This window comes from Haliotis asinina, chromosome 1, assembly GCF_037392515.1.
Source record: "Haliotis asinina isolate JCU_RB_2024 chromosome 1, JCU_Hal_asi_v2, whole genome shotgun sequence".
Lineage (NCBI taxonomy): Eukaryota > Metazoa > Mollusca > Gastropoda > Lepetellida > Haliotidae > Haliotis > Haliotis asinina.
In genome coordinates this window covers 57,595,176-57,621,503 of record NC_090280.1, presented here as the reverse complement: position 1 = coordinate 57,621,503, position 26,328 = coordinate 57,595,176, and the positions used below count along the sequence as shown (strand labels likewise).

General features: G+C 38.4%; 3 protein-coding genes across 4 annotated transcripts in view; all 3 read left to right on the top strand.

The window, feature by feature from the left end:
* The window catches only part of LOC137294916 (uncharacterized), a 2,582-nt gene extending 1,796 nt beyond the window's left edge, over positions 1–786 (top strand). The window contains exons 5-6 of the mRNA XM_067826091.1: positions 236–294; positions 674–786. Of these exons, the coding sequence (XP_067682192.1) occupies positions 236–294; positions 674–679 (65 nt within the window). The 3' untranslated portion in view covers positions 680–786. The remainder of the gene's footprint in view (positions 1–235; positions 295–673) is intronic.
* A 3,547-nt stretch (positions 787–4,333) lies between these two features.
* On the top strand, positions 4,334–6,738 carry LOC137294925 (uncharacterized). Its single transcript, XM_067826101.1, has 6 exons — positions 4,334–4,410; positions 4,699–4,877; positions 5,351–5,386; positions 5,829–6,005; positions 6,171–6,229; positions 6,662–6,738. Exons 2-6 carry the CDS (start codon positions 4,709–4,711, stop codon positions 6,665–6,667), a joined length of 447 nt encoding a protein of 148 aa, XP_067682202.1. The 5' UTR covers positions 4,334–4,410; positions 4,699–4,708; the 3' UTR covers positions 6,668–6,738.
* A 4,190-nt stretch (positions 6,739–10,928) lies between these two features.
* LOC137294936 (uncharacterized) lies at positions 10,929–13,803 on the top strand. Of its 2 annotated transcripts, XM_067826130.1 has the most exons (6): positions 10,929–10,946; positions 11,509–11,688; positions 12,538–12,573; positions 12,854–13,030; positions 13,231–13,286; positions 13,698–13,803. In XM_067826130.1, exons 2-6 carry the CDS (start codon positions 11,532–11,534, stop codon positions 13,701–13,703), a joined length of 432 nt encoding a protein of 143 aa, XP_067682231.1. In that variant the 5' UTR covers positions 10,929–10,946; positions 11,509–11,531; the 3' UTR covers positions 13,704–13,803. The 2 variants fall into 2 exon arrangements, with proteins under 2 accessions (XP_067682231.1, XP_067682242.1); XM_067826141.1 differs by lacking the exon at positions 12,854–13,030.
* The last annotated feature ends 12,525 nt before the right edge of the window (positions 13,804–26,328 follow it).

Here is a 26,328-nt window from a genome sequence, read left to right as displayed (position 1 = left end):
TCTATTTTTTTATATAATAATTGAAATACTCATGGAAACGAATAAGGGAACACATGAAAACGTTCCTTTATCTATTTCCAGAATTTCACCCACAGTACAATACATGCTATGGGAAGAAACTTAGAAAAGATAATATAATCAAGGAACACTCGTACATTAGTGTGTTCCCTTATTCGTTTCCATGCGTATAGTCGTTCTCTTTCACTCAGACAATAATACACCTTACCATTTCCAGGTCAGCAATGGAACCAGTGGGGATCCCAGTCTGGAACTCAGAAATATGGCTCTTACCGGGTAGGTTTCTTCTTCTTGATGGGAAAATGGGTAAAGAAAATTTGAAAAGTACTATATTTGATGGTATCATTCAAAACATAACATAGCATTTAAAAATCAACGAAGAGTGATTTAAGGTACAATAACAATATCAACAACATCAGCAGCAATTATAGTTCAGTGGATTAACTGACTAGTGACAGTAATATTTCATATGACTGTGGACAATCCCATCGAATGTTTGCGAAGGGGACCACCTGACAATCTTGCGATTGCAGACAGAGAATTACACACGATTTCAGCAACATCTAGTAGTTCTGGGCAGTACATAGGTTTATTTTTTTACATTTTTTATAAATTTTAACTGACTGTTATGACTCCTTGTGTTCTATATTTGCAGGGATAAAGCGATGACCGGCGCTACTGGCGGTATGACCTCCAGACATGAAATCCTCACTACATGATCCGCAATGTACAAGTCTTTCAAATAAACAAACTATACATTATAATATATCCCTCTTGCTATGTTGTTTTTATTTAAGAGCTTACAATAACATGTTTTCACAATGTATTGTCAACCACAGATTACCTGTTCATGACAATTAGGACGTGCTGAGTAACAAAACCACCACAATATTTGTTTGTCAACACAGTACGGATTTAATTTGGGACAACACTTTCTCAGTGAAATACAAATTCTAGCACTTTGGGGTTTGAGTTCCGCTTGGGAGTTGAACGATATACTCAGAGTCTGATACCGTATCGCCAGCACACAAAGTCAGCAATCTGACCCACACAGTCACCGTGATTTTAACAAGAAGGTAACCCTAAGAACTGATAGTCTAGTCCACGGACTTTGTGTACCGCTCTGTCAAGTGTAAATCGTCACGGCCCCCAAGAGCTATTATTGTATACAGTCATTTAGAAAGTGGTCAAATCTAACAAATGTTCTATCTGGGACTACACTTCACAGTAAAGTACAGATTCAAGTTGTTTTAACTGGGTTCAGTCCTATCGAACAATTTTAACCTACATTCCCAGGGTAAGGCACCTGGTACAAAGTCAGCGATCTCAGCAACCACGGCTTTCACGAATTTGGAAGCCCGATAATGTGTATCAAACATTACACTGTTCAAGTGGGAAAACATCCCTCAAATCACTTGACGCAACAACTCTATGCCAAGGGCAGGGTACGGATGTGGCGTACGAGCGGAGAATGCCAATCAGAGATCTGGACGAACAGTGTAATGTTTTGGGAAGCATTTTCTCCCAGCGGTCGACCTCAATCCAGGGGCTTCTTGCTGCCATACAGCATTGCAACCAAATTATGACCCCTAGTCCTTCTATCATTCAAGTGGCTACATTGGCCTGGACAAAAATTTCAACATGATAAAATTAAGTCCCACAATGTCTCTTATGTATCGCCGATGTTGATGTCATGAACTGGCATTCCTGTTCCGTAGACTGGAAATGATCGCATTACATTGGGGATGAACTGGTAAGACGATGCCTTCCGGCAGTTTGGACAAGCAGTCGTTGCACAATGGTCTCGACTTCTGGATGGAGTGGTCAAGTCAAACACGATCCCCCTTTTATTAGAAGACGTTCTGTTGCCGCCATGGCCGCCCTTGTACGTATTGCTCGTCATTGAAATGTTCAACACTTCTCGACGAGTTTCGGAGTCATGAGACGTTTTTTTCAATAAAATGGTACTGCAGTCCATTTTCAATCCTTTAAATTGGTACCTTGGTGATAACAGCAATGAGCAGATCAAAGTTCACCATTATGTCCACTGAGTCTAACAAATCTCACGTTTTTAAATAACTTGAATATAACTGAAGTTGTAGCGCACAGACATCTCAGGTGATATTACATAATGTCTGGACGAACTTTTAAAAATATAATGTTAACATTTAAACTGAAGCAATACTCCATTACAATTGCAGTATAAAATACAATAGACTGGCCGTGATTGCAGTGTTATCGGTGATGTTGGTATTCACCTACAAGTAACAGTGATCGAGCTTCTAAAGCAGCCTCAATATCAAGGGTGGGAATATTGCCTTCACAGAAGGCATTTGAAATGACATGCATGTAACTAACTGGTGTCTTTAGTCAGCTTATCTAGACACTCCTCTTTAAAGGATAGAAAAAATACACTACATCAACAGTCTTAGTATTCATTACAGCATAGGAGCAAGGTAATCATATTTCCTAAATACCTTCTTAACACCCCATATCATAAATCTACACAATGATTTATTAGTCTAAAGCTGTTCTAGAAAATTCATAATTGCACTTAATTTCAAATAATCAAATAATACTAACCTCCCAACCACAGCTTACAGACTACGAAAATATTCGAAACAATTAATATTTTTGAAATGATTATTTTGGTAAGGGTAATAACTTTTACCGGGTCTCAACGAAAACAATGAAATACAATTGTAAACGTGTTTACAATAAATATACTGGACCTCAACCGTGCCCATTTTGCATGTATATGATGTGTATACGTTTGGGTTTGCATTGGATTTTTGTAGTAGCAATATGTCCAGAAACATGAGAATATACATTTAACAAACGTAATTGTCTGTTCAAGTGATTAACATTAATTTTATTAACATGTTCAAGTTCGGGAGAGTAGTAGACCAGTATGTTTTCAAAACCAGCTAAGACGTCATTATAACCTTTCTCAGAACGAAGATAGTTTACAATGAAGTGGTAATTGTAGAATAAAACATTTTCAGTCTGTTTTTTGTTGTCTCGAGGGCAAAAGTGATTTGACATTTTACGATGACATTTATAGGGTACCTTTGCGTGAATCTGTCAAACTGACATGTGAATTATCTTGTTGACAAATTGGGATGACTCATCAGTTTTGGGGGGCAGCAGTCGTACTTGAGGTACAGTAGTAGTAGTTGTTGTTGCTGATGTTGTAGTAATTTTAGTAGTATTAGTCATTGATGTTGATCACTGAATTGCTGGGTGTAGACTCGATTATTGTCAGACCGCCGTCACATAGCTAGACTATTGTGCAACGTGAAACAAGAAACTAACTATAAACGAGATAATTCTGTTCTTGACGCAACAATGACCTGACACTCGCCAATTTAACACGAATGTGGTAGCTTAATGATTGTTTATTACGCAAAAACAGATATACAAGATGTATATGTAGGCAGACAGTCTATCCAAAGTTACAGTTTGAAAGTTTGTACTACTGACCGTGATCAACAAAAGTATCATATTTATAAACCATAAATTTATAGGAGCATTTTCATGAAAGTCATACCTTCTTTCACATTTTTGTTTGACAAGAATAGTTTTGTATACACTGAGTCGTAGAGGTAACAGTAGCAGTAGTAGTAGTAGTAGTAGTGGTGGTGGTAGTAGTCGTCGTTGTAGTAGTAATAGACGTACTAATAGCTATAGTCGTATTCGTAGCTGTAGTAGTAGTCGCAGTGGTACTAGTAGTAGTACTCCTCCTCCTCCTCCTCCTCGTCGTCGTCGTCGTCGTCGTCGTAGTAGTAGTAGTAGTAGTAGTAGTAGTAGTAGTAGTAGTAAAGTGGAAATGCATGGGCGAGAGTGTGTGAGTTCTTTGAACGGTATCCATTGTATTTCACAGTATATATACGGTAGCTGTAATATAAATTGACAGGTGATAGTATGTTACATGACACGCTGTGAGAGGACAGTAGCTTAGTAACAAAAGTTCAACTTATGACTACTAGTAACAGATGAAAATGCAAAACTAGTAGCTTTAGAAGAAGAAGAAGAAAAGCCTGAAAAGTAGTGGTCCGTCTACTGCATTTTGTACTCAAGATAATTTGCATTACAACAACATTCTACTTCTGGAATAGAAACAATATAATGTGCAATAAAATAAAAGTGACAACATGATTTGATGGATGCCTGAGTGGTCCCGTAAGTCATTACCAACCAGCTAACGCTGCTCATTGGCTGAGGTTACAACAAAGGGTATGGTACGGAACAATAAGGAATAAGGAAAAGCTACATTATCCGCATCAAACAATGTCTCAAATGTCTGCTCGCTCCTATATAAGACACACTGGTTAGTTACTATTTCACATCACATCTACATCAACGTTGACAGACTCAGAGGTAGATATCCTGGTAAGACTATTTTCCTTTTCACCTGCAGTGAATTAAACTTCATGTGAACAGTCACTGTTTACGACAATGTTTACTGGAAAGAGCACTAACGTTGATGCACGAAATGTAGTATTCCTACTCAGGCAAATTGTTCATACGCATGACAAGACAATAACGTTCACATGATTGTCCAAGAATTTCTAAGATACATTACGACATTTCATAATTCTTATGTAACTATTTACTTACTTTACACACAAAACATGATTAGAAACCTATTATCATAAGATAAAATGATCTTTTTGTCAGAATCTCCACCATGATGTCCATCCTAACTCTTGCTCTGCTGTGCGCATGCGCCCTTGTATGTTCCGGTGCTGTTTACAACCGGTATCCATCTAGCGGGCAGTACCCGGATGTACACTACAGGAATCAGTACGTCCCTAACAACCACCCTGGCAGCTACTACCCTGACAGGTATCCTACTGGTACGTGAACCACAACAAATACCTATTAGCAAAATGTGAACACCACTGTGGCTCATTTGGATAAAAGTAGTTTTCACACAAAAATGAATATACGATGGACTAATGGGGTTTTTTTATTATTGGAAAGAAAGGGTAAAACATAACCCCCACGCACAAGAAAACCTAAACAAACACAACTGGAAGCAACGGGTACAACAGGTTTCTGTCCTCAAAAGCTGAAAATCGTCATGGTGGTTTAACAACAGTAAAGATACATCACAGGTTTCACTGGTCCTTCGTAAAGCCAAGTGATTTTCACCAGTGACACTGGTTAGCCCCAGGCATTTCATGTTATAGCGTTGTATGTAATGACAGTATATTCCAATTTTGTAAGAACCCTATCCCTTGTCAGCAGTCCCGATATTGCTGAAATACTAATAAAAACGGCATAAAACCTCATTCAATCTCTCACGTACCTCAAACTTTTGTTCCAGATGTGTGGGGAGGACGCTCTCAGGGGCATTATAGGAGTAAGTAAGTGAGTGAGTTGAGTTGAGTTTTACGCCGCACTCAGCAATATTCCAGCCATATGGTGGCAGTCTGTGAATAATCGATTCTGGACCAGACAATCCTGTGATCAACAGCATTTGCATCGATCTGCGCAACTGGGAACCGATGACGTGTCAACCAAGTCAGCAAGCCTGACCACCCGATCCCGTTAGTCGCCTCTTACGACAAGCATAGTCGCCTTTAATGGCAAGCATGAGTTGCTGAAGGCCCAATCTAACCCGGACCTTCACGGGTCTCATTTGACCATAACAATGATCGACTAGAAAATATATTATCGTCTAAGGTACATGTATTGCCTATAAAATGTGAAAAAACTTTCTGTCATTTTTATATGTCTAGTCCTGTATTGATTGCTCAGGTTTAAACTTGAAAGTAACATGAAGAATCAATGAATTGTACCAGGATACCGACGATCTCTGCCTTCCCATCTCAGTGGATACCCGAGTTACAGACAGATCTACCCGTCTAATGGCAGTCCTACCTTCTCCGCACACCTACCATTCTTCCCATCGACACTTGTCCAGACCTACCCTGATCATGTAAACACCTACACCGGACATCAAGACCGATATCAGCAAGGTACATCAGCGATTGCCATAAGACATATGCATCTCAGCCAAGTACAATCATAAGACAATACATAAGTCTTTTGTTCTTCAACCCAACCAGTAACAATCCTGGAGACAATACTATCAGAGAAACTATCCAGTTCTTTCGTAGAATAACGTACCTTAATATTTACAGGTCAGCGATGGAACCACTGGGACTCCCAGTCCGGCAGCCAGAAATATGGTTCTTACCGGGTAAGTCATGATGTTTTTAACGAAAACATTATCAACTACTAATAACCCAGTATTATGTTTGACACCAAGACCTAACATACATGTATCATATATGCATTCACATAAAATGCTGAAACCTTCATGTATTTGAAGGTACACCAACAGTAACAGCAACATAGACTAAGCTTTAGACTTTTCACACTTGTCCCTGATATTCGGTGGACAATTTGGTCAGACATTTACGAGGCGGTACCATTGTGAGATTTGACATGCCACCTCATATCACTAAAGGTCAAGGAACTTGCCTGAACCATCTAATACTCGTATGGTTTGAACGGAGGACCAGTCACAAAAGCCAATTCACACCCAGGAGTTCTTGGCAACAGAGCATTCATCTATCATCTGAAATTAAACTGTTTGTCCGTTATGAGACCTTACTTTCTCTGTTTGCAGGGATGAAGTGAAATCCGAAGGCGCATCCATGACCTGACTGACCTCCACACATGAAATCCTCATGATCTGCAATGTACAAACCTTTCAAATAAATAAACTTTACATTATAATGTGTGTTCGTTATGTTGATTAAAGTTACCAGGACACGAATAAAACTTTTCACAACGTGTTGCCAACAGAAAACAGCATTCGTTCATCAGCGATATGACACAGAAAGTATCTCTGGGTTACACTGAGATGAAATAAAGTGATAACATTCTTCAATGCGTCTTTGCCTGGAGATATTGGTCTCCTTACCAGGCAATTCTGTCAGTTGCTTTAACTCGAAGACATGGACGACTGCAATTGCCATCAACACACAAGAGGGACATATTGTATTGCATGGCTAATTCACCTATGTGCCACATTGGAAGAGTCTGACGGTCAGCTGCAACTTAAACATGTTCTCCGGTTCTTCAGCTCGTGACCAACATGTAAGTGCACGTCATCTGGCCATAATCTGTTGTGATTTACACAGCATCAATGTGAAAACGACAGTTAAAGAGCCGGGGTAGAATAGGTCTTCAACAACCCTCAGCAACCCTTGCCTTGGAATACGTCATATGACTATTAACCATCTCGCGCCTTACAGGCAGCGGAAAATGCGAGGTAATAATTCATTTGGACACATTTTCCCACATGACCTAACTAAAAGCAGTTAGGAGAGACCGCCTCTTCTGGTTCATATTGAGATCTACAGATTGATCATGACAAAACGCCCACCAGCAGACTCAATGCAGAACGGGATGGCTTAAAGTCAGATGTTTGCTATTGCCTTAACTTCGAACAGATCCATGACGACCCGTGACTAACATGATCGAGAGGTCAGACCCGTTAAGATCGTATCACAGTAGCGTAGATCGATGGTCATGCTATTGATCACTGGATTATCTGGTCCAGACTCAATACAACCCGCCGCTATATAGCTGAGTGGGGAGTAACAAATAAAAATAAACAAACTTCGAACAATAACGTGAGTCCCCTATTCCAGCACGTTCATCTTGTGGTAGTCTTGGCAGTTTTGTTCATATGCTGCTGTCATTGTCCTCCATACACGGTTTTGTAACACATACAAAGGATAACATAAATTTCTGGCACATGTTGTCATTTCATTCAACAGATTTTCCCAATAAAGACCACACATGTAGATGTATGGATATATGTATTAGCGAAACATATATAATTTGAAAGAAGGTGATCTATTAAGAGAATTTTGTAAGCATAGAAGCGCAGAGTGATAAATGACATGAAGGATGCCTGCTCGTGTCCATTCGTATACTACGCCGAAATCACAACTGGAGTGAAGGCAGTGACCTCGTACACCAACGACAGCCGTTGATAAGTTTTACTGAAGACATTTAATTGATGTGGCAGTGAGTTCACATTTTGTCTGACAACCAGTGGATATAGGATTCTTCTCAAAGTTTATACTCGCTATAGATTTCAAGTGGGTATATATTATATACTGTATATTTGGCCACTTATATATTATGTTATAATTATGGAACTATATTTCACGTATACATATACAAAAGCTTGCATAAATTTGCTACAGTTCTGGATTGAGGCTTTCACACATCTTTCAGAGTCAGAATCAGCGTCAGCGGTCCGCGTTATAGTAAACGTAATGAAGGTTTGCGGCGGTCAGCAGACGATCCCTGTCGACTCTTCAGACGCGCTTGTGGGCGGAGCGGCAATATCTTAGACCCGATCTGGTGGTGGTTTGGGAATGGTCTTGGAGAAACAGATGGCATAGACAAATGGCATAACCAACAGAAGAATTTAAATGTACTTCATCGTTTAGCCTCATACCACTGTGCCATCTTTTACGATGCAGTGACTTTTAGTCACATATATATAGACGTCCCTAGGATAGTAACATGCTCTTAAGAACCCGCCATTTGGTGTTCTGCTACTCTGGTTTTTGTTGAACCTTTTCTGTAAGAATATTTCAATTTACATTCATCCCTAGATGCACTGAAATTGTGTAAGATATGGATAGAAAATATTTCGATAAATTTGTTGTTATACCATAACTTATAAAGCAACACGGTTACTACAAAAATCATTTCCGTAGCGATGTTTCTTGTGGTAATTACACAAGAAGAACATTCTGCTACAACAGCAGAATAAAACCTGACTTCCACTGCAATGACATAAATCACCTAGGGTCGATTATAATAACATAGAAGGTAGTAAATTTGTTTCAGTATAAATGAGTGGAAACGATTTTGCACATTTTCCATCAAGGATGCCATTTCACCCAAACCAACAAGCCCTGCAGTGCCTAATTCTTTCCAAAAATCTGAGTTGGACATATTTGAGCGAAATGTATATATTTATTTATTTTTGTTTGAAAAACACGAATGTATTGACAAAGATCGTGCCCTTAGCGCTGTAATTTCTTCTTTGTGTGTGTGTGTGCAATATTTTACATTGACATTTACATTGTTTGTAGAAAACAAATACATATCTTTATGTGCCACCTGGGTTTTAAACAGCAAGTATTTTTCATTTTGTTATATGTTTTATGTGAGAGTTATTTTGAATGATATCCTTGTCTTGATTTACTTACCGCTATAATTGTACAAGAACCAACTAAGACGTCATTGTAATCAATCTTCTTGTACAAAATATCCATAATGTTTCCCAGTGACGTTTTCAGTTAGGACTATGACCGATTGTCATGTCCTCTATAAATTTAACTTAAGGAAGAATGAGATGTGACATGTTTTGATGAATGTGAAATGAAATACAGAAGTACGCCCGTGGAAGCCGTGCTAGCTGAGTTGGTCTGACTTAGTGTGCTGGCGATTAGGTGCCTGACTGTGGGTATGGATTCGAATCCCGGATGGGACGCAAGGCAACAAAAGCCATTTTCTCACTTCGTCCCAAGAGAACACGGTTGTGTTTGAATGTGATGAATGACTATTGCAAGTTCTTGATAACGTTTTCAAAACTACTCCTACGGAATAGTTTCATTTCCCAGTCAGACCGTATTGCATGATGTTTGACAAAAATGTTCAATTCAAGAATAAGGCAGTCATTATAAACGGAGACAAAGCGTTTTGGCATGTTTTGTTAAATGTGTACTTAAAAACCATCGCCACTGTCGTCACCGCCTCGGGAATATTACCAAGATACCCAAAGCACCGTGAATCAGCAGTTTATCCTGTGACCACACTTTGACAAACACAAATTGCCAGTGGGAAGAATATAATATATTCATGTTAATGTATAGAGATGAAAAAAGACCATCATGTGAATGCAACGAAATGGCGAACGATAGCGTTAGCATGGTCGCCAATACTTGGTGCTTATACCATAAATATTGGTGCTTATAATAGTAGAAGCAGTCACTGCGGCTTTGAAATAAGGCCTTGTTTTGTTTTATTCTGTTTTATGCGTTTTGTTACAGTACCCATTTTGTTTTCAGTAACGACAATAGTAAATATAAGATGTGATCAATAAATATATAATTTTATAATTTAAGAACTAAGTGATAGTAAAACTGTCTCGACCATTAGCCTAAACCGATTCCACCGGGCGTCGGTCCAGCAAATTTCGCGAATTGCAAAAAAAGAAACTTAAAATATAGAAATGGGTCTCTGAAGCAATATTTGAAAGATATGTCGGTATGCATAATCGTTTGGTAACTAATGGCATATATTGATGTGGGTCTTTTTTTATTTTCGTTTCAAAATTGGTGGGCTACAAGGCTGTATGTTGAGACATTTTCTCTTTCTCAATTTTAATCATTTGACGAACATACTAAAACGCAAATAGGACGGATGTACTCAAATTCAAAACAAAACATAAATCAAACGGTGGTATGTCACAACATTAGGAAGCTCCATGTTAATGTAGAAAGGACTTAAGTCATAATGTGCAGGATTGGTAATAAATTTGTACCAGTAGTAGATTTTCGTTTTATTAAACGACCATAACTAAACTTAAAATACAATTACAAACAGTAATATCTGTCTCATAAATATAAGAAACCAGTCGCCTTGAGCATTTAACGTTTATGTTCATATTTGACAGATGACACAAAAATAGTTCATGGGTTTGAAAATTCGCTTGTCATGACGCCACAGCTGATGATTACGTACAGTTACGTAGATAAAATAACACGTAATAAGGAAATAATCATGTCCTTGTGTCAATCAATACGCATTTACTTCAGACCTATATAAGACCCTCGAATGTCTATGTCACATCAGACATACTTTCCCAGTGCTTTCTGGTGAGAATTCTTTCTTTTCTTCTCGGGGCCTTGGAGAAGCCTAGTGTTTAAAGCGTAATCACGCCGTTCGATACCCGGGTTCGATTCCCCACATGAGTACAATGTGTTACTGCTGAGATATTGCGTACACACCCAGCTCACTCACTCACTTTTTTCTTGCAGATTAGAATGAACTATGTTATTATTACTTAAGAAACTATTTTGAACAATCACAATGGCTGTTTCTCTGTTTTGTAGGGGCTTAGGGGTAGCCTTGTGGTTACAGCGTTCGCTTGTCACGACGAAGACCCGGGTTTAACTTCATATTGGTACAATGTATGAAGCCTATTTATGGTGTTCCCAATCGTGATGTTGCTGGAAACTTGCTAAAAGCGACGTACAGCCATACTGTCTCAATTTCTGGTTAATAGCACAGGAATTTAGTTCATCGGAATTGGGGCCATTTGTGTATCACCTCAAAGGAAGTGATGAAAATACATTCTTCTAGTTATACTTAGTACAGTTAATACGATAACATTGCAAGGCATTGGCGATATTGAACAGAATTATGCTATCCTTGCAGAAGAGTCTTGCAGAATCTGAACTATGGAATCAGTCTTGTCTCTCGCTCTACTGTGCGCTTGCGCCATTGTTTGTTCCGGTGCTGCTTACAACCGGTATCCATCCTACGGGCAGTACCAGGGTGTAAAATTCGGGGATCAGTACGTCCCTAACAACTACCCTAGCAACCATTACCCTACTGGTAAGTGAGACTGTAAAACTTGTAAAACTCTGAACACGTCCTTGGTACGAGATATTAGAAGCTATCCGAATGTTACCATTATTATAAAACAAAATTATTTTAACACTGATGCTGATTTAAGCCATGGCAATTGGTACAATATCTTAAATAATGCAGGGTCCTGCATAGTCCATTGTGGCTTGGTTCACACTAGAAGTAAAACTGTTACATTTAATTTGCCTTTGCATGTGTTTCTGAAGAGCAAAGGGCTGTACTTCCAACAATTTAACAAGGATAATGCAATGATGCATATCCAGGTGCATATATTCGATAACGTTAATTTCCTCATGTATAAACAGACTGCTTCCAGTCTAGGCTTTCGGTCATGCTTACCAAATCCATATAACTGATTTTCAGTTCACTATCCATATGATTATGACTGCCAGTCTCCTTCCATATCACTGATTATCAGTTCACTATCCATATGATTATCACAGCTAGTCTCCTTCCATATCACTGATTTTCAGTTCACTATCCATATGATTAGCACAGCTAGTCTCCTTCCATATCACTGATTTTCAGTTCACTATCCATATGATTATCACAGCTAGTCTGCACTTCATACCAAAAGAGGTGATGTAGGGTAGCCTAGCGGTTAAAGCGTTTACTCGTCATGCTAAAGACCCAGGTTCGATTCCAAACATGGGTACAATGTGGGAAGCCCTTTTCTGGTGTTCCCCGCCGTGATATTGCTGGGATATTGTTAAAAGCGGCGTGAAACGAACTCATTGACTCGGTCACTCGCTCATACGAAATGGAATCTGTATCCGAGGATAGGTAGGTATTATTTTGATCTGAATATATTTCCAGATGTGTGGGGAGGAAGCTCTCAAGGACATTACCGAAGTAAGTCCCTGAACATCATGTTATTAGCTAATCTCATTTCTTAAGTCTGTTTCTTAAGTCATTATGCTTTCCTAGTGTTCCTAACTTGTTTGTTAGGCCGCTTTGCGTAGCACCCTTTATCCTGCAATTTTCCATTTGCAAATAAATGATTGATTTGCATTGTTGATTTTGAATGTTTCATATCAATTATGCAAGGAAATTTCAGTCAAAATGCTCATTCCAATATCAATCGCTCACAGAGAAACCTACACAAAACATAAGGATGTATTTATCTGACCAGGATACCGCCGATCTGTGCCATCCTATGGTAATGGATACCCGAGTTACAGACAGACCTACCCGTCTAACGTGTACCCTACCTACCCGGCACACCAACCTTCCTATCTGTCTAAACACATCCCGTCCTACCCTGATCACGTGTACACCTACCCTGTACATCAAGACAGTTACCCACAAGCTACCTGAGCTTATTTAATGTATGATTAATTCAATTTACCTCTGAATATATCCGATAACTTGTTTGAAAGTGTCAGAAGTTATTTAATTTACGTCTGCTTCAGTTCTTGAATAATTTACTAAACTATACCATAGAAAACAGAATAAACTTGAAGTTTATTGAAACATTCCTTTTTTATTTCGGTTTATGCATATTTGTAGGTCATCAACAGGACCAATGGGGACAGTCGGGTAACCAGAAACATGTCTCTTATCGGGTAGGTATCACATGGATACTGTGAAAATGAAAAGTCATGAGAAATTAAGAATTACTTCACATCAAAATCACGTAAGACTTAAATATGTTTGTATTTAACGGTTTTCAAATAAAACAAGACCTTTTCCACATATATTATTAAAAGTGAAATGTGTAATTTGTAGTTCTCAACTGAGACGGTACAAAGAACTTTCTTTTCATTTTGAAATAAGTTTCGGGTTTATTTTGTTTATTCTATGGTTAAAAATTCTAAAATTTACATTAAATTCTTCTACACTGAAATCAAAATACAAACTGTATATATTGTGTAATCAGTGTATAAAACTTATGTTGAACTGGGAACACATATCAGAGACATGTGATCCGTATGTGTTTAAGAACATTAAGAAAGTTTCCATTCTCTTGGTTGCAGGGGTGAAGACATAAGGGATACTGTATCGGTGATATCCAGGCTTGAAATCCTCGCTACATAATCTGCAATGTAAAAGTCTTTCAAATAAATAAACTTTACATCGTCATGCACCTTTGTTATGTGGTTTGTTATGAAAAGACAGGTTACAGTGTTGACTAGCAGCTATAATTGTGCGCTGCAGAAATAATAATAATCATTATGTTTTAGAAGTTTTTAGAATAACAAGATTTATTTTACATCTTTTTGCTCTTGGCATCCGAATGTTTATTGCATGCCAGTGTTACATGTGTGAATCTGTGAATGGGTGGTGATTTGTGTCAGTGGGCCATTGTTACAGACCTCATTTGTCACAGGTTCTGACTTGTCCGCGTGTGCCACGCAGATCACCGTGACCTCTAGCTTAACGTGGTCGGTCACAAGGAAGTAAGGGGTGACAGGGAAAGTGATGTATACAAATACACGCATATGCCGTGTAATACACAACCCACGCAAACACGTCAAGTGCCGGTGTGTAAAACACATTTGCTATATTATAAATTGTTCACTGGTCGCCAGGGGGCCATTGGCTCATGTATCCTCGAGTGAGGCCAGTGATCAACGTATGTATCTTACCGAACACATGAATTTTAATTTTGAATAGTTCAATGCGAGGCGAATCGCCATTTTGCAGACGACACAAGGTAAACAGATTTAGAGTTATCCCCCTTCCATCGATTTTCAATCGCAGAACATCGGTAATTTCCGTGCTTGATGCGTGATTCAATGTTATTCGAGATAAAAAGTACTACCATATACTATATAGGCATTTGCCATTACACACCGCACTGGCATTACATAGAATAGTGACAGTCATTTCGGATACGCATCAGTAAAAGACGATGTCGTGAACATAAATTATTACTTCTATGAGTTTCATAGGTGTTCACGTGCTCAGGGTAGGACGGGATGTGTTTAGACGGGTAGGAAGGATGGTTTGCCGGGTAGATAGAGTTGCCATTAGACGGGTGGGTCTGTCTGTAACTCGGGTATCTATTGTCATTGGATGACACAGACCGTGGATACCCTTGCCAGACAAATACATCATTTTTGTTTTACTAGGTGTCAGTGTGATCGATTGATTTTGGAAAGAGAATTTTATCTTAAATGTTCTTTGCATATCTGATATGAAATATTCAATGAAGTATGGTTACTGACATTGGAGAATCCTTCATCTGAATCATTAAATACATACATAGATAAATATCAAATCTTTGAAGGGCATTTACAATTAGAGTGAATGTGAAAAGGAGAGTTACTGATGTCAACTTCTTTGTTGTGAGTAACACTACGGTGTGTATGCTTGCTCCACGGTATTCACAGTGAAGAGTTTAACAAATCTTGCTTTTCTCATATATGAATATATTGCAAGTAATTCCATTGTAGTAACTATACGCTGAGCTCATTTAGCTTATTCAGCAATATGATTCCATAAACTCAAGAATGGCGACTACGACCATAAGCAGGATTTTCCAAAGTCTTATTATTATTATTATTATAAGAGCATTATTGCTCTTTTGACTTTTGTTGTCTCGTATTCCGTGTTAATTGTTTACTCTAATTTACTGGTCCTGATAGGGGTATTGTAAGACATGTTATTGGATATTGTAGTAGACATGTTATTGTGCAGAAGCATATATATTATGAATAAACGAATTGATAAGTCTGTGAACTAATCAACCCATTTATTCATAAGAACGGACTACAATATTTATTTTGTGTTTTGTGTGGCATCAGTGTAAAACCCAATGCATTTGTACTTATTGACCTCAAGTGGGTACAGTGGAAATTATTTAATATATCCGTAAACGCAAATCGCATTGATTTCAATTCTTTATGGCTTATTCAATAAACGCTATGGCATCCAAGGTCTAGTAATAGTCAGACTGACATAGTTGACCAATAATCTTCAAAATCTCAAAATCTCTTTACTTCTACAATCTACGATTACATATTGTACACAGAAGGAAAGAATATAAAGCTGCTTGCTTCCTGCAACGCACGTGCCCCGGGGGCCACTTTTCCCTATGACAGTAGATAAGGGAGTGGTTGATAATTCTAAAAACATGCACTGACACGACAATATTAAAATGGATTGTTTATTATCTTAGACAGGGAAGAGAGTCGCCGCTCAATTTATATTTACGCTCAGAAAGCATAGAGTTAACAAGTGCTGATGAATGTACACATAAAACCTGTGACGTCAACTGACATGAAAGCCACAAAAATAGCCCCTGGTGTAATGACACTGTGGTATCTCAGTGCAGTGGAGCCTCCTATAGACAACTGACGAATGGCTGAAAGAGTGAATGAGTGGGTGAGTTTAATCTTACGCCGCAGTCAGCAACATTCCAGTTATATGGCGGCGGTCTGTAAATAATCGAAGTCTCGACCAGACAATCCAGTGATCAATAAATGATCATCGATCTGCTCAACTGGGAACCGATGAGAAGTGTCAACCAAGTCGGCGGGCCTGATCACCCGATCCCGTTAGTCACCTCTTACGACAAGTCCGTGTTACTGAAGATCAATACACACACATGCACAAATTACACGAGGTAAACGTCACAGGTGTAGTCGATCAGAAGCAGTTGTTAAACGTATTGACAATCACTCTGAATCAAATATTACATAATCCCAAAAGATCGATACTCAACACTTTTTTCTTTTCTTCCTTTTTGTGTCTAACGCCTCACTCACTCCAGTTGCTAGGTAGTGGTCTGTTAATATTCCAGCCTGGACCAGACAATCCAGTGATCAGTAGCATAAGCATCGATGTAAACAACTGCAATACGATGACATGCGTCAACCAAGTCAGCGAGTGTGACCACCCGACCCCATTAGTCGCCTCTTCCATCGCGTTGATTTGTCACCGAATACGTTACAGATTCCAGAATCGAACTATATTGCACCGCACGTCGGACCAAAATAGGTACTACTGCCTGGAAGTCTACCTTCTCATAAACGACTTCAATTTGACATCCTCCTTACACCTGACACCGCCCTTGCAGTTGCTGTGACGGTTCGATTCCTCAAAAGAAGTGAGTGAGTGAGTTTAGTTTTACATCGCACTCAGCAATATTCAAGCTATATGGCGGCGGTCTGTAAATAATCGATTCTGGGTCAGATAATCCAGTGATCAACACCATGAACATCGATCTACGCGATTGGGAAGCGATGATAAGTGTCAACGAAGTCAGCGAACCTGACCATCCGATCCCGTTAGTCGCCTCTTACGACAAGCATAGTCGCCTTTTATGGCAAGCATTGGTTGCTGCAGGCCTACTCAACCCCGGACCCTCAGGGGTTTCATTTAGTAGTACTAGCAAAAAGCCATATATAGGCAATATCTCAACTCAAGATCCCTCAGAACTTCATATTGTGAACCGCAATCCTTCCATGACATTTTCATGCAAGGTAACACCTTTGAATGTAAACACATGGTACAAAAATGTGACAGAATATACATAAGCTATATAAATGCATTAAACGTATTGACATTCACTCGTGACATTCTATCAAATACATAATAACAAACAGATATTCAACATGATGCGTTTTTGTGCCGTGCATTCGTCCTCTGCACACAAACCAACATTACAATGGCAAACTATGTAACAACAAAACACCCACGAAAATTTTTTTGAAATTTTGATTTTGAAATCAACACGTCACAATTTAATTCTGGACTCACAAAAGTCCAGAAACTCTCAGCACTGTGGCCACTCTCTCACAAGCGATTTCGCAAAATTAAACAGGCAGCTGTTATGTATGTGTGCTAAGGATGAAAAAATGAAAAAAAAATTTTTCGAAAACTCAAAATTTAAACTCGCTCGCCCATGGGCACGCCCATGGGCGAACAGTGGCCAATGGGTAGGCCCATGGGCAGGCCCATGGGCGAAAGTGCTTCATTTCATCCAGAATAAATGTTTTTGAGGTTGTAAATGAATGAAAAAATGTTAATAAGTATCATGACACAAATTTCAGCTTGTTGTGACTTGACTCTGCTAACTGACAGCGATTTTAAAAAATCTCGCCCATGGGTGAAAAACATATTGGCCCATGGACGAGAATAATTAATTTCTACATGGTTTTTTTCCCAGGCTTTGCAGTTTTTCAATAAATGAACGTGTATTTATAAGTGTCTTGACACGAAAGTAAGCTTATTTTGACTTAATTCGGCTAATTTAAAGTGATTTTTCAAAACGCCTCGCCCATGGGCAAAAACCATTTGGCCCATGGGTGAGAATATTTACTTTTACTCAAAATACACCTTTTCCCATGTTTTGGAGGTTGTGAATGGATGAAAGTAGGTTCATAAGTATCATGTCACAAAATTCAACTAATTTTGAATTAATTCCGTTAATTTAGAGCTATTCAACAAAATCTCACCCATGGGCGAAAAACATTTTGGCCCATGGGCGAGAATATTTCCTTTTACCCCAACCACATCTTTTCCAATATTTGGAGGATGTACATGAATGAAAGTAGATTTATGAGTGTCATGGCACAAAATCCAACTCATTATGACTAAATTCTGCTAATTGAGACCGATTTTCAAAAACATCTCGCCCATGGGCGAAAAACATTGGGCCCATGAGCGAGAATATTTCCTTTTCACTCCAAATACATCTTTTCTAATGTTTTGGAGAATGTAAATGAATGAAAGTGCCATTGTGAGTATCATGACACAAAATTCAACTGATTTTGACTTACTTTTGCGAATTCAGGAAGATTTTTAAAAAATATGCCAGAATAATCACTTTTACTCAAAATACATCTTTTCCTGTGTTTTGGATTTTGTAAATGAATGAGGATATATTTGTAAGTATCATGGCACAAAATTCAACTCATTTTGACTTAATTCTGCTAATTTGTAACAAGTACAAGAATCTGGATTTCCACTTAAATTTTCATAGCTTTTTTTTATTGTCTTGGGGGTTGTAAATTTATGAATGAAAGTGTGCTTATAATTATCACGACAAAAAAAAATGAAATCATTCCGGTCTTAATTCGACTAATCTCTCTCGTGGACGAAAATATTTTCGTTTGCTTGTCTTTATTTTGCAAAAATATGGTTTAAAAATAGATGAAATTGAAAATTCAGTTTAATTTCGTGAGTTTAGTTTTATGTCGCACTCAGCAATATCCCAGCAATATGGCGGCGGTTTGTAGATAATCGAGTTTGGATCAGACAATCCAGTGATCAACAGCATGAGCATCGACCTGCACAATTGGGAACTGATGACATGTGTCAACCAAGTCAGCGAGCCTGACCACCCGATCCCGTTAGTCACCTCCTACGACAAGCGTAGTCGCCTTTTATGGCAAGCATGGGTTGTTGAAGCCCTCTTCTACTCCAGATCTTCACGGGTCCCGAACACAGAGCTTTACTTCCAGCAATATATACAATACACTTAAAATACTCAGCCTTGAGATTCTTTTGAATTTAAGTATTCTATAAATATACCAAAATTCAACCTGTATCTATGAAGTTGAAGTTATTTGTGAAAGCCCTAATCAAGAGTGACCAAACACCAGTGACTATGCTGGGACACATTGATAAACGGTGTTGTGAGATCTTTAAACTGTATTGAAATATGCCTTGCCAATTCCGCTGACATTCACCAAATGTACCTACCTAGTAGTTTTAAGTGTACCTACCCAGTTTAGCATGTTTCGTTTTAATAGTGTGGTCTCCATTTTTAGTAATTCCCGTTTGCCCGTCCCGGCTTTTCTTCGTCCGAGGTTTTATGGGGTATTCTCCTATTTGTCAGACCGGAAATAATCTACAACAGGGGTAGGTCACTCGCTTGTTTTCTTTACCATTTGTACTAATTAGTATGCGCCTCCTCATGCTCCAATGCACACAGTGACCTGATTCGTCTCCATCGCAACTTAGGCAGCGTTTAACAGTACTTCAGCCAGTTTACTGTGTCAGTCGAAATCTTACAATGAATGAATGAATGAATGAACGAAGAGCAAGAAGTATATGTGAATGAATGAAACAAAATAATAAAAGAAAGAAGTACATATGTGAATGAATGAAAGAATAAATGATACACCACGGCCATCCCTTCCAAAACATGCTAAAGAACGCAAAACTGTCGTTAGATCACATGTGTTAACATCAGCTTGTTATTGTCTCCTTGGTCAGACGTAACAATTGTCAGACAGGTTAAAACAACAAACTATCTGGTTGACTGCACAGCTGTCTGTTGACGTAGTATACCCACATCACCTACTTTTCCTGCGTAACCTTCATCTACATCACCATCCTTAATATATTGAGCAGAGAGCACAGAAGGCCCTACACCTGTAACCACTGAACCGTGGCGTCTCTCTGCTCCCAAGTTCCCAAGTGGGGGTGTCCTTTTCTACCTCTTCCATTAATCTTTAAAACATCTAACAAGCTCAACGCATGCATTTTTTTACTCAAATGTGATGTTATACATATCATAAGAGTATTTTTTATGTGTTATTCAGTTGATAAATTATTATTTCATGACACATATATGTACAATATTTTGCTTCGATTCTGTAACTACACACATTATGACATTGAGACCATTCTGATTTATCGAGTAAAATACGATTGTATAGTTTTGAGTTTGAATCTTGGCATATTTTACCGGTTTGCCACTTTTGCACTCTACCTTTTTAAAGGGTGGGTGCATATTTTGGTGGTTTTTAGTATTCCATCTATTCATTTCGATTTATTAATTTATTTGTTTTTGTTTTGTTTTTTTACTGCTAGTTGGCCTGTTAGTCTGCTTTGATAACTGTAAATTTATTCTGACGCTTGACGAGCGGAACATGAAGTGTTGTTATCATGTATGTTATGTAATTATATTATTGGTATGGAGCGGCATTGATATGTATGTTTATGCTTGCCAATCCAGTCCCGATTACATGAGGAGATTAGTTTAAACAATAGATTAACGTATCCATACTATTAATGTGTAATCATTATATCGGGCTATGAGGAATACGTAATATAACCAAGATTGACTTTGCGTTTACTTTTCTATTTTTTAAATAACTTTTCACTATTTTTGCTACACTCGAACAGATTTACTTTGGCTTTCGTGATTGTGGTCTCTAAGTATTTTAGAAATTATGTTGTTGAGACAGTTGGAACTGTTGATCCGCAGGCTTTCAAAATTCATTTTCACGAGATATATTCTCCCATTTTGCCAGTTCTCAAAATGAACATATAGCTGTTTACACAAAGGTATCTTCCCGTAAAATAAGTAGGACGAAACGTGAAGCATAGCAGCTTTACTGAAGCCATAACTGATTGCCATAACTGAAGTTGTTAAAATGATCCTGAAAACTGTCATTTTTAACATTCACCTTGCAAGCAATTTTACCAAGAAACTAAATAACTCATTACTAATGGAAGGAGTGAACTGAAAGCCCATTTTATTAAATGAAGTCACTGATTGAACTCGCTAACATCGATTCACTTACATTCTGGTACACGTGTCTTATTTCGTTTCCTGAGGACACACATTTTACTTTTTTGAAAGAAAATCCGTGTCTAATCCCATAAAACAACACCGTTGTCACTACACCAAACGATTTTGACCTCGACCCAAAACAAAGGTTTAACTTACAGGACTATCTGTAAGATGTCCCTTTCTTGATAACGAGTTTAACAGCTACGCCGAAATGCTGCTTACCTTATAAGAAGTTGTATATCCATAGAACTTTCGTATTTTTTTCCAAATGATCATGACCTGAACAGATATTACTTTGTCAGAGACTTCATGAGTCATTTTCAAGTTCTAATCCACACACTGATTTCCATTTTTTCATCATTTTGACTTTTATCTCAGTTTGTTGAGTAGCTCAGCATAACTCGCAAAGACAATGGAAACTGAGCGGAACGATGACGCTTTCTGTTTCTTCCGCGTTCACTTACGTAATTTCCGCAAAGCGCCTACGACAATTTGCGCCGAAAAAGTCATGTCTCGTCCGCTGGTTTTGTTTATTGGAGTATAACAGTTGCCGCTTTCAAGTGTATTTTACTTGTCATATACAAAATTCATCCATGGATCACATTAGGTCATTAGGGGACACCAGCTTTGAAATGAACAGGTGTTCGTGAGTGTATATGGATGAAAAAGACTGATTGCGCAAGACGCTCAGCCAAATATCTCACATTCAAAGCAAATCTCGAATTGATTGTTTTATAAGGCGTCGAGCTGACCGGTTGGTTTTGGTGTTGTGTATAAACCTCCTTTGCGAGAACTTTGTCAAGCATACCTGCCTTGTCCTTTTGCAAGACCTGCACATATTAGTCTTTGAAAGACATTGACCTTTATGTGCAGGTGCTCTGGAAAACCTTGTCCGGCACGATATTCCTTCAAATTTAGTTATTGTGTGCATGCTGCATCTCAATTTTGGAAATGTGCTTAAAACATATTTTGATTCTCAAAGAATGTGGTTCGTTTAGCAAGCAAAATATTGCTTTGATTAACACTTCACCAGTACTATACAATATTACAGAATACACAAAACCGGATACACAAAAACGACAAATTATAGCATTGTGATTAGGGGTATATGGGGTTATAGGAATCCCTTCTTATCCACCGAGACAAGTCCTACACGCCCTGGTGGGGTGTGGATTCGGGGAGGGGGTAACGGAGGAGATGACCGAGACACATGTACTCCATACGCTATCATGTTCTTCCTTACTGCTTGAAGATCGACCTTTTCTCACTGTGGTCTATGATGACTTCAGTGAACGGAAAAGAACTTATTCACTGTGAAAACCAGAAAATAGTTGAATCCGTCCACGATTTTATCATAAAACACAAAGCTTGATTTTTAATTTTTTAACAGGAAACTAATTAACTTGTCAAAAACCTTCTCACAAATGTTCAGTGTTTCTACAAAGAGCTAGTCAGACACAACAAACCATAATTCTATTTTTCATGTTTACTTATATGATAGATGTATTTGATGTAATGATATGTATGCATATGTTATTATATGATGGTTCATATGGATGACGACACATGCTTCATTTATATTTTGTATTATATGCTGTATGGGTGAGGTACAGTAAAGCTTGTTCACCAGTCCAAATCAGAGTTACAAAACACACAAAAATACAACAACATGGAGATGTGTGGAGAAAATAGAGACATATGGAGAACAGCAATGTCATAACTGAACAGAAATCATTCCCTCTATTGGTGAAGGCCGTGTGGGATTAGTTAAACAAAGAAATCCAGTCGACCATGCCTCCTAATCCTCTTACTCCTTAAACAAACGACTTGCCTGGGCTGTCTAAAATTGAATTGAAATTTTTGTAAATTCGATGTTTCGGGTATAACGTAAGGAGGTAATCAGGTGTCAACACTATGGCGTTCGACGCTCCCTACATGAAGGAAAACCAAATACGTTATAAAGTACAGTAATGTGGTCACTATGAGCGAGGCAGACAATCTGATGAGCACAGCTCATTACGGAAATCTCTTGCCTTTGGAGCTGCTCGTTGAGACGCTGAAGCCTTCTGTCAAGTTCTTCTTTATTCTTTATTGTGGCCACTGTGTCACAATATGCAGATTACATTGCTCACAGACCCTCGATTCACGATGACGCCAACTTTCTCGACTACTGTTCGTGCGACGACTATCATTCAGGAATTGGTTCCACAGCTCATTCTTTCACCGAAGTCTTTGTGCATGTGTTTTAGCTCGTTAATTAGCGTAGAGACGAGTCTTCTGCTATTCTCGGGCAGTTCTCCAAGGTAGTCGATGCTCCGGGTGTCATTAGAACAGTGTTGAGCACTGTCACACTCCACTGCTTTTCGACAGTCCTGTTGTGTATTTGATAAAACATTCGACAATCCGGGTGTGAACCAAAAGAGGATACCACCATTCTCATCGGTTGATGAAATGGGATGAAGAAAACCCGCATACTCTTCATCACATTGCTACACTGTATTTACCATAACGAATGTTTAAATATCACTTTATGTAAATAGAGCATCAAAACAAGCTGAAACCATGTATTATATTAACATGGTACTAACTATAGTCGATTCGAACAATTGCTTTACAGTTCACTGCCGTGGATGCAGGCTTTTCCCACGTGGCGGGGTAAAACTAAATGATCTATTCTCCCTCGCAAGGCCACGTGAACCAATCAGAAATGGACATTCTTAAATGGGGTAGGAGAAATGTGCCCTGTACGTTCTTATGAACCTTGATCTTTCAGGTACATTTCATCAGTTGTGTACAAATAATGGTCTAGAATAATGTTTCAAACACTTTAATACGTATTGATGCAGGGGCTCCATATATGTTCTTGTTTACGTCCCGCTAGTCAAACGTCAGAATAAATTTACAGGTATCAAAGCAGACTCACTCGCTGGGCCACTTGCAATAAAAAAAACCCAAACAAAGCAAAAACAGGTAAATCAGTTAATTTAAGCAAATAGATGGAATACTAAAAACACCTAAATATTAGTATGCACGCCCCATTTAAAAAGATAGAGCGCTAAAGTGGCAAGATTCAAACTCGAAACTATTCAATCGTATTTTACTCGATAAATCAAAATGGTCTCAATGTCATAATGTGGGTAGTTACAGAATCAAAGCAAAATATTTTACATGTTCATGTACGATTTATTTAGCAAAGCCAGAAAAATCCCCGACAAACACGGCCGCTTCTCCTCAATACGTGGGTGTGTGAGAGTGAGGGTACTCCCTACAAGGCTCACTCCCATTAGTTAACAAGGCGTCCTCCCATTTTATGTATTTTTTACTCGATAGGTACGGAAAATTAATTAGGCGATGTGGGTATGTCATGACTGGTTGATTTCTCAGGATTAGGTGAATTGGGTATGGCAGAGTCGATATACTATGATCATAGGGGATTTAGCAACCATGTTGGAGTGAAGGAATGACAAAACTCTGTGATAGATTAATGAGTGTCTTTTTTAAGCATTATGAAAATGGGAATGGTAAATTAACACAAAATGCCCTAGACCTCTCTAGCGTGTCATGCATATATATATATATATATATATATATATATATATATATATATATATATATATATAATAAAATAATAATTTATCAACTGAATAATACATAAAAATACTCTTATGATTATGTATAACATCACATTTTAATAAAAATATGCATGCGTTGAGCTTGTTAGATGTTTTAAGATTAATGGAAGAGGTAGAAAAGGACACCCCCACTTGGGAACTTGGGAACAGAGAGACGCCACGGTTCAGTGGTTACAGGTGTAGGGCCTTCTCTCGTCTGCTCAATATATTAAGGGTGGTGATGTAGATGAAGGTTACGCAGGAAAAGTAGGTGATGTGGGTATACTACGTCAACAGACAGCTGTGCAGTCAACCAGATAGTTTGTTGTTTTAACCTGTCTGACAATTGTTACGTCTGACCAAGGAGACAATAACAAGCTGATGTTAACACATGTGATCTAACGATAGTTTTGCGTTCTTTAGCATGTTTTGGAAGGGATGGCCGTGGTGTATCATTATTCTTTCATTCATTCACATATGTACTTCTTTCTTTTATTATATCTTTCTCATTCATTCACATATGCACTTCTTTCTTTTATCACTTCTTTCATTCATTCACATATACTTCTTGCTCTTCATTCATTCATTCATTCATTCATTCATTGTAAGATTTCGACTGATACAGTAAACTGGCTGAAGTACTGTTGAACGCTGCCTAAGTTGCGATGGATACAAATCAGGTCACTGTGTGCTTTGGAGCATGAGGAGGCGCATACTAATTAGTGCAAATGGTAAAGAAAACAAGCGAGTGACCTACCCCTATTGTAGATAATTTCCGGTCTGACAAATAGGAGAATACCCCATAAAACCTCGGACGAAGAAAAGCCGGGACGGGCAAACGGGAATTACTAAAAATGGAGACCACACTATTAAAACGAAACATGCTAAACTGGGTAGGTACACTTAAAACTACTAGGTAGGTACATTTGGTGAATGTCAGCGGAATTGGCAAGGCATATTTCAATACAGTTTAAAGATCTCACAACACCGTTTATCAATGTGTCCCAGCATAGTCACTGGAGTTTGGTCACTCTTGATTAGGGCTTTCACAAATAACTTCAACTTCATAGATACGGGTTGAATTTTGGTATATTTATAGAATACCTAAATTCAAAAGAATATCAAGGCTTAGTATTCTAAGTGTATTGTATATATTGCTGGAAGTAAAGGGCTTCAACAACCCATGCTTGCCATAAAAGGCGACTACGCTTGTCGTAAGAGGCGACTAACGGGATCGGGTGGTCAGACTCGCTGACTTGGTTGACACATGTCATCAGTTCCCAATTGTGCAGGTCGATGCTCATGCTGTTGATCACTGGATTGTCTGATCCAAACTCGATTATCTACAAACCGCCGCCATATTGCTGGGGTATTACTGAGTGCGGCATAAAACTAAACTCACGAAAGTAAACTGAATTGTCATTAGAATTTCATCTATTTTTAAGCCATATGTTTGCAAAATAAAGAAAACAAGGAAACGAAAATATTTTCGTCCACGAGAGAGATTAGTCGAATTAAGAC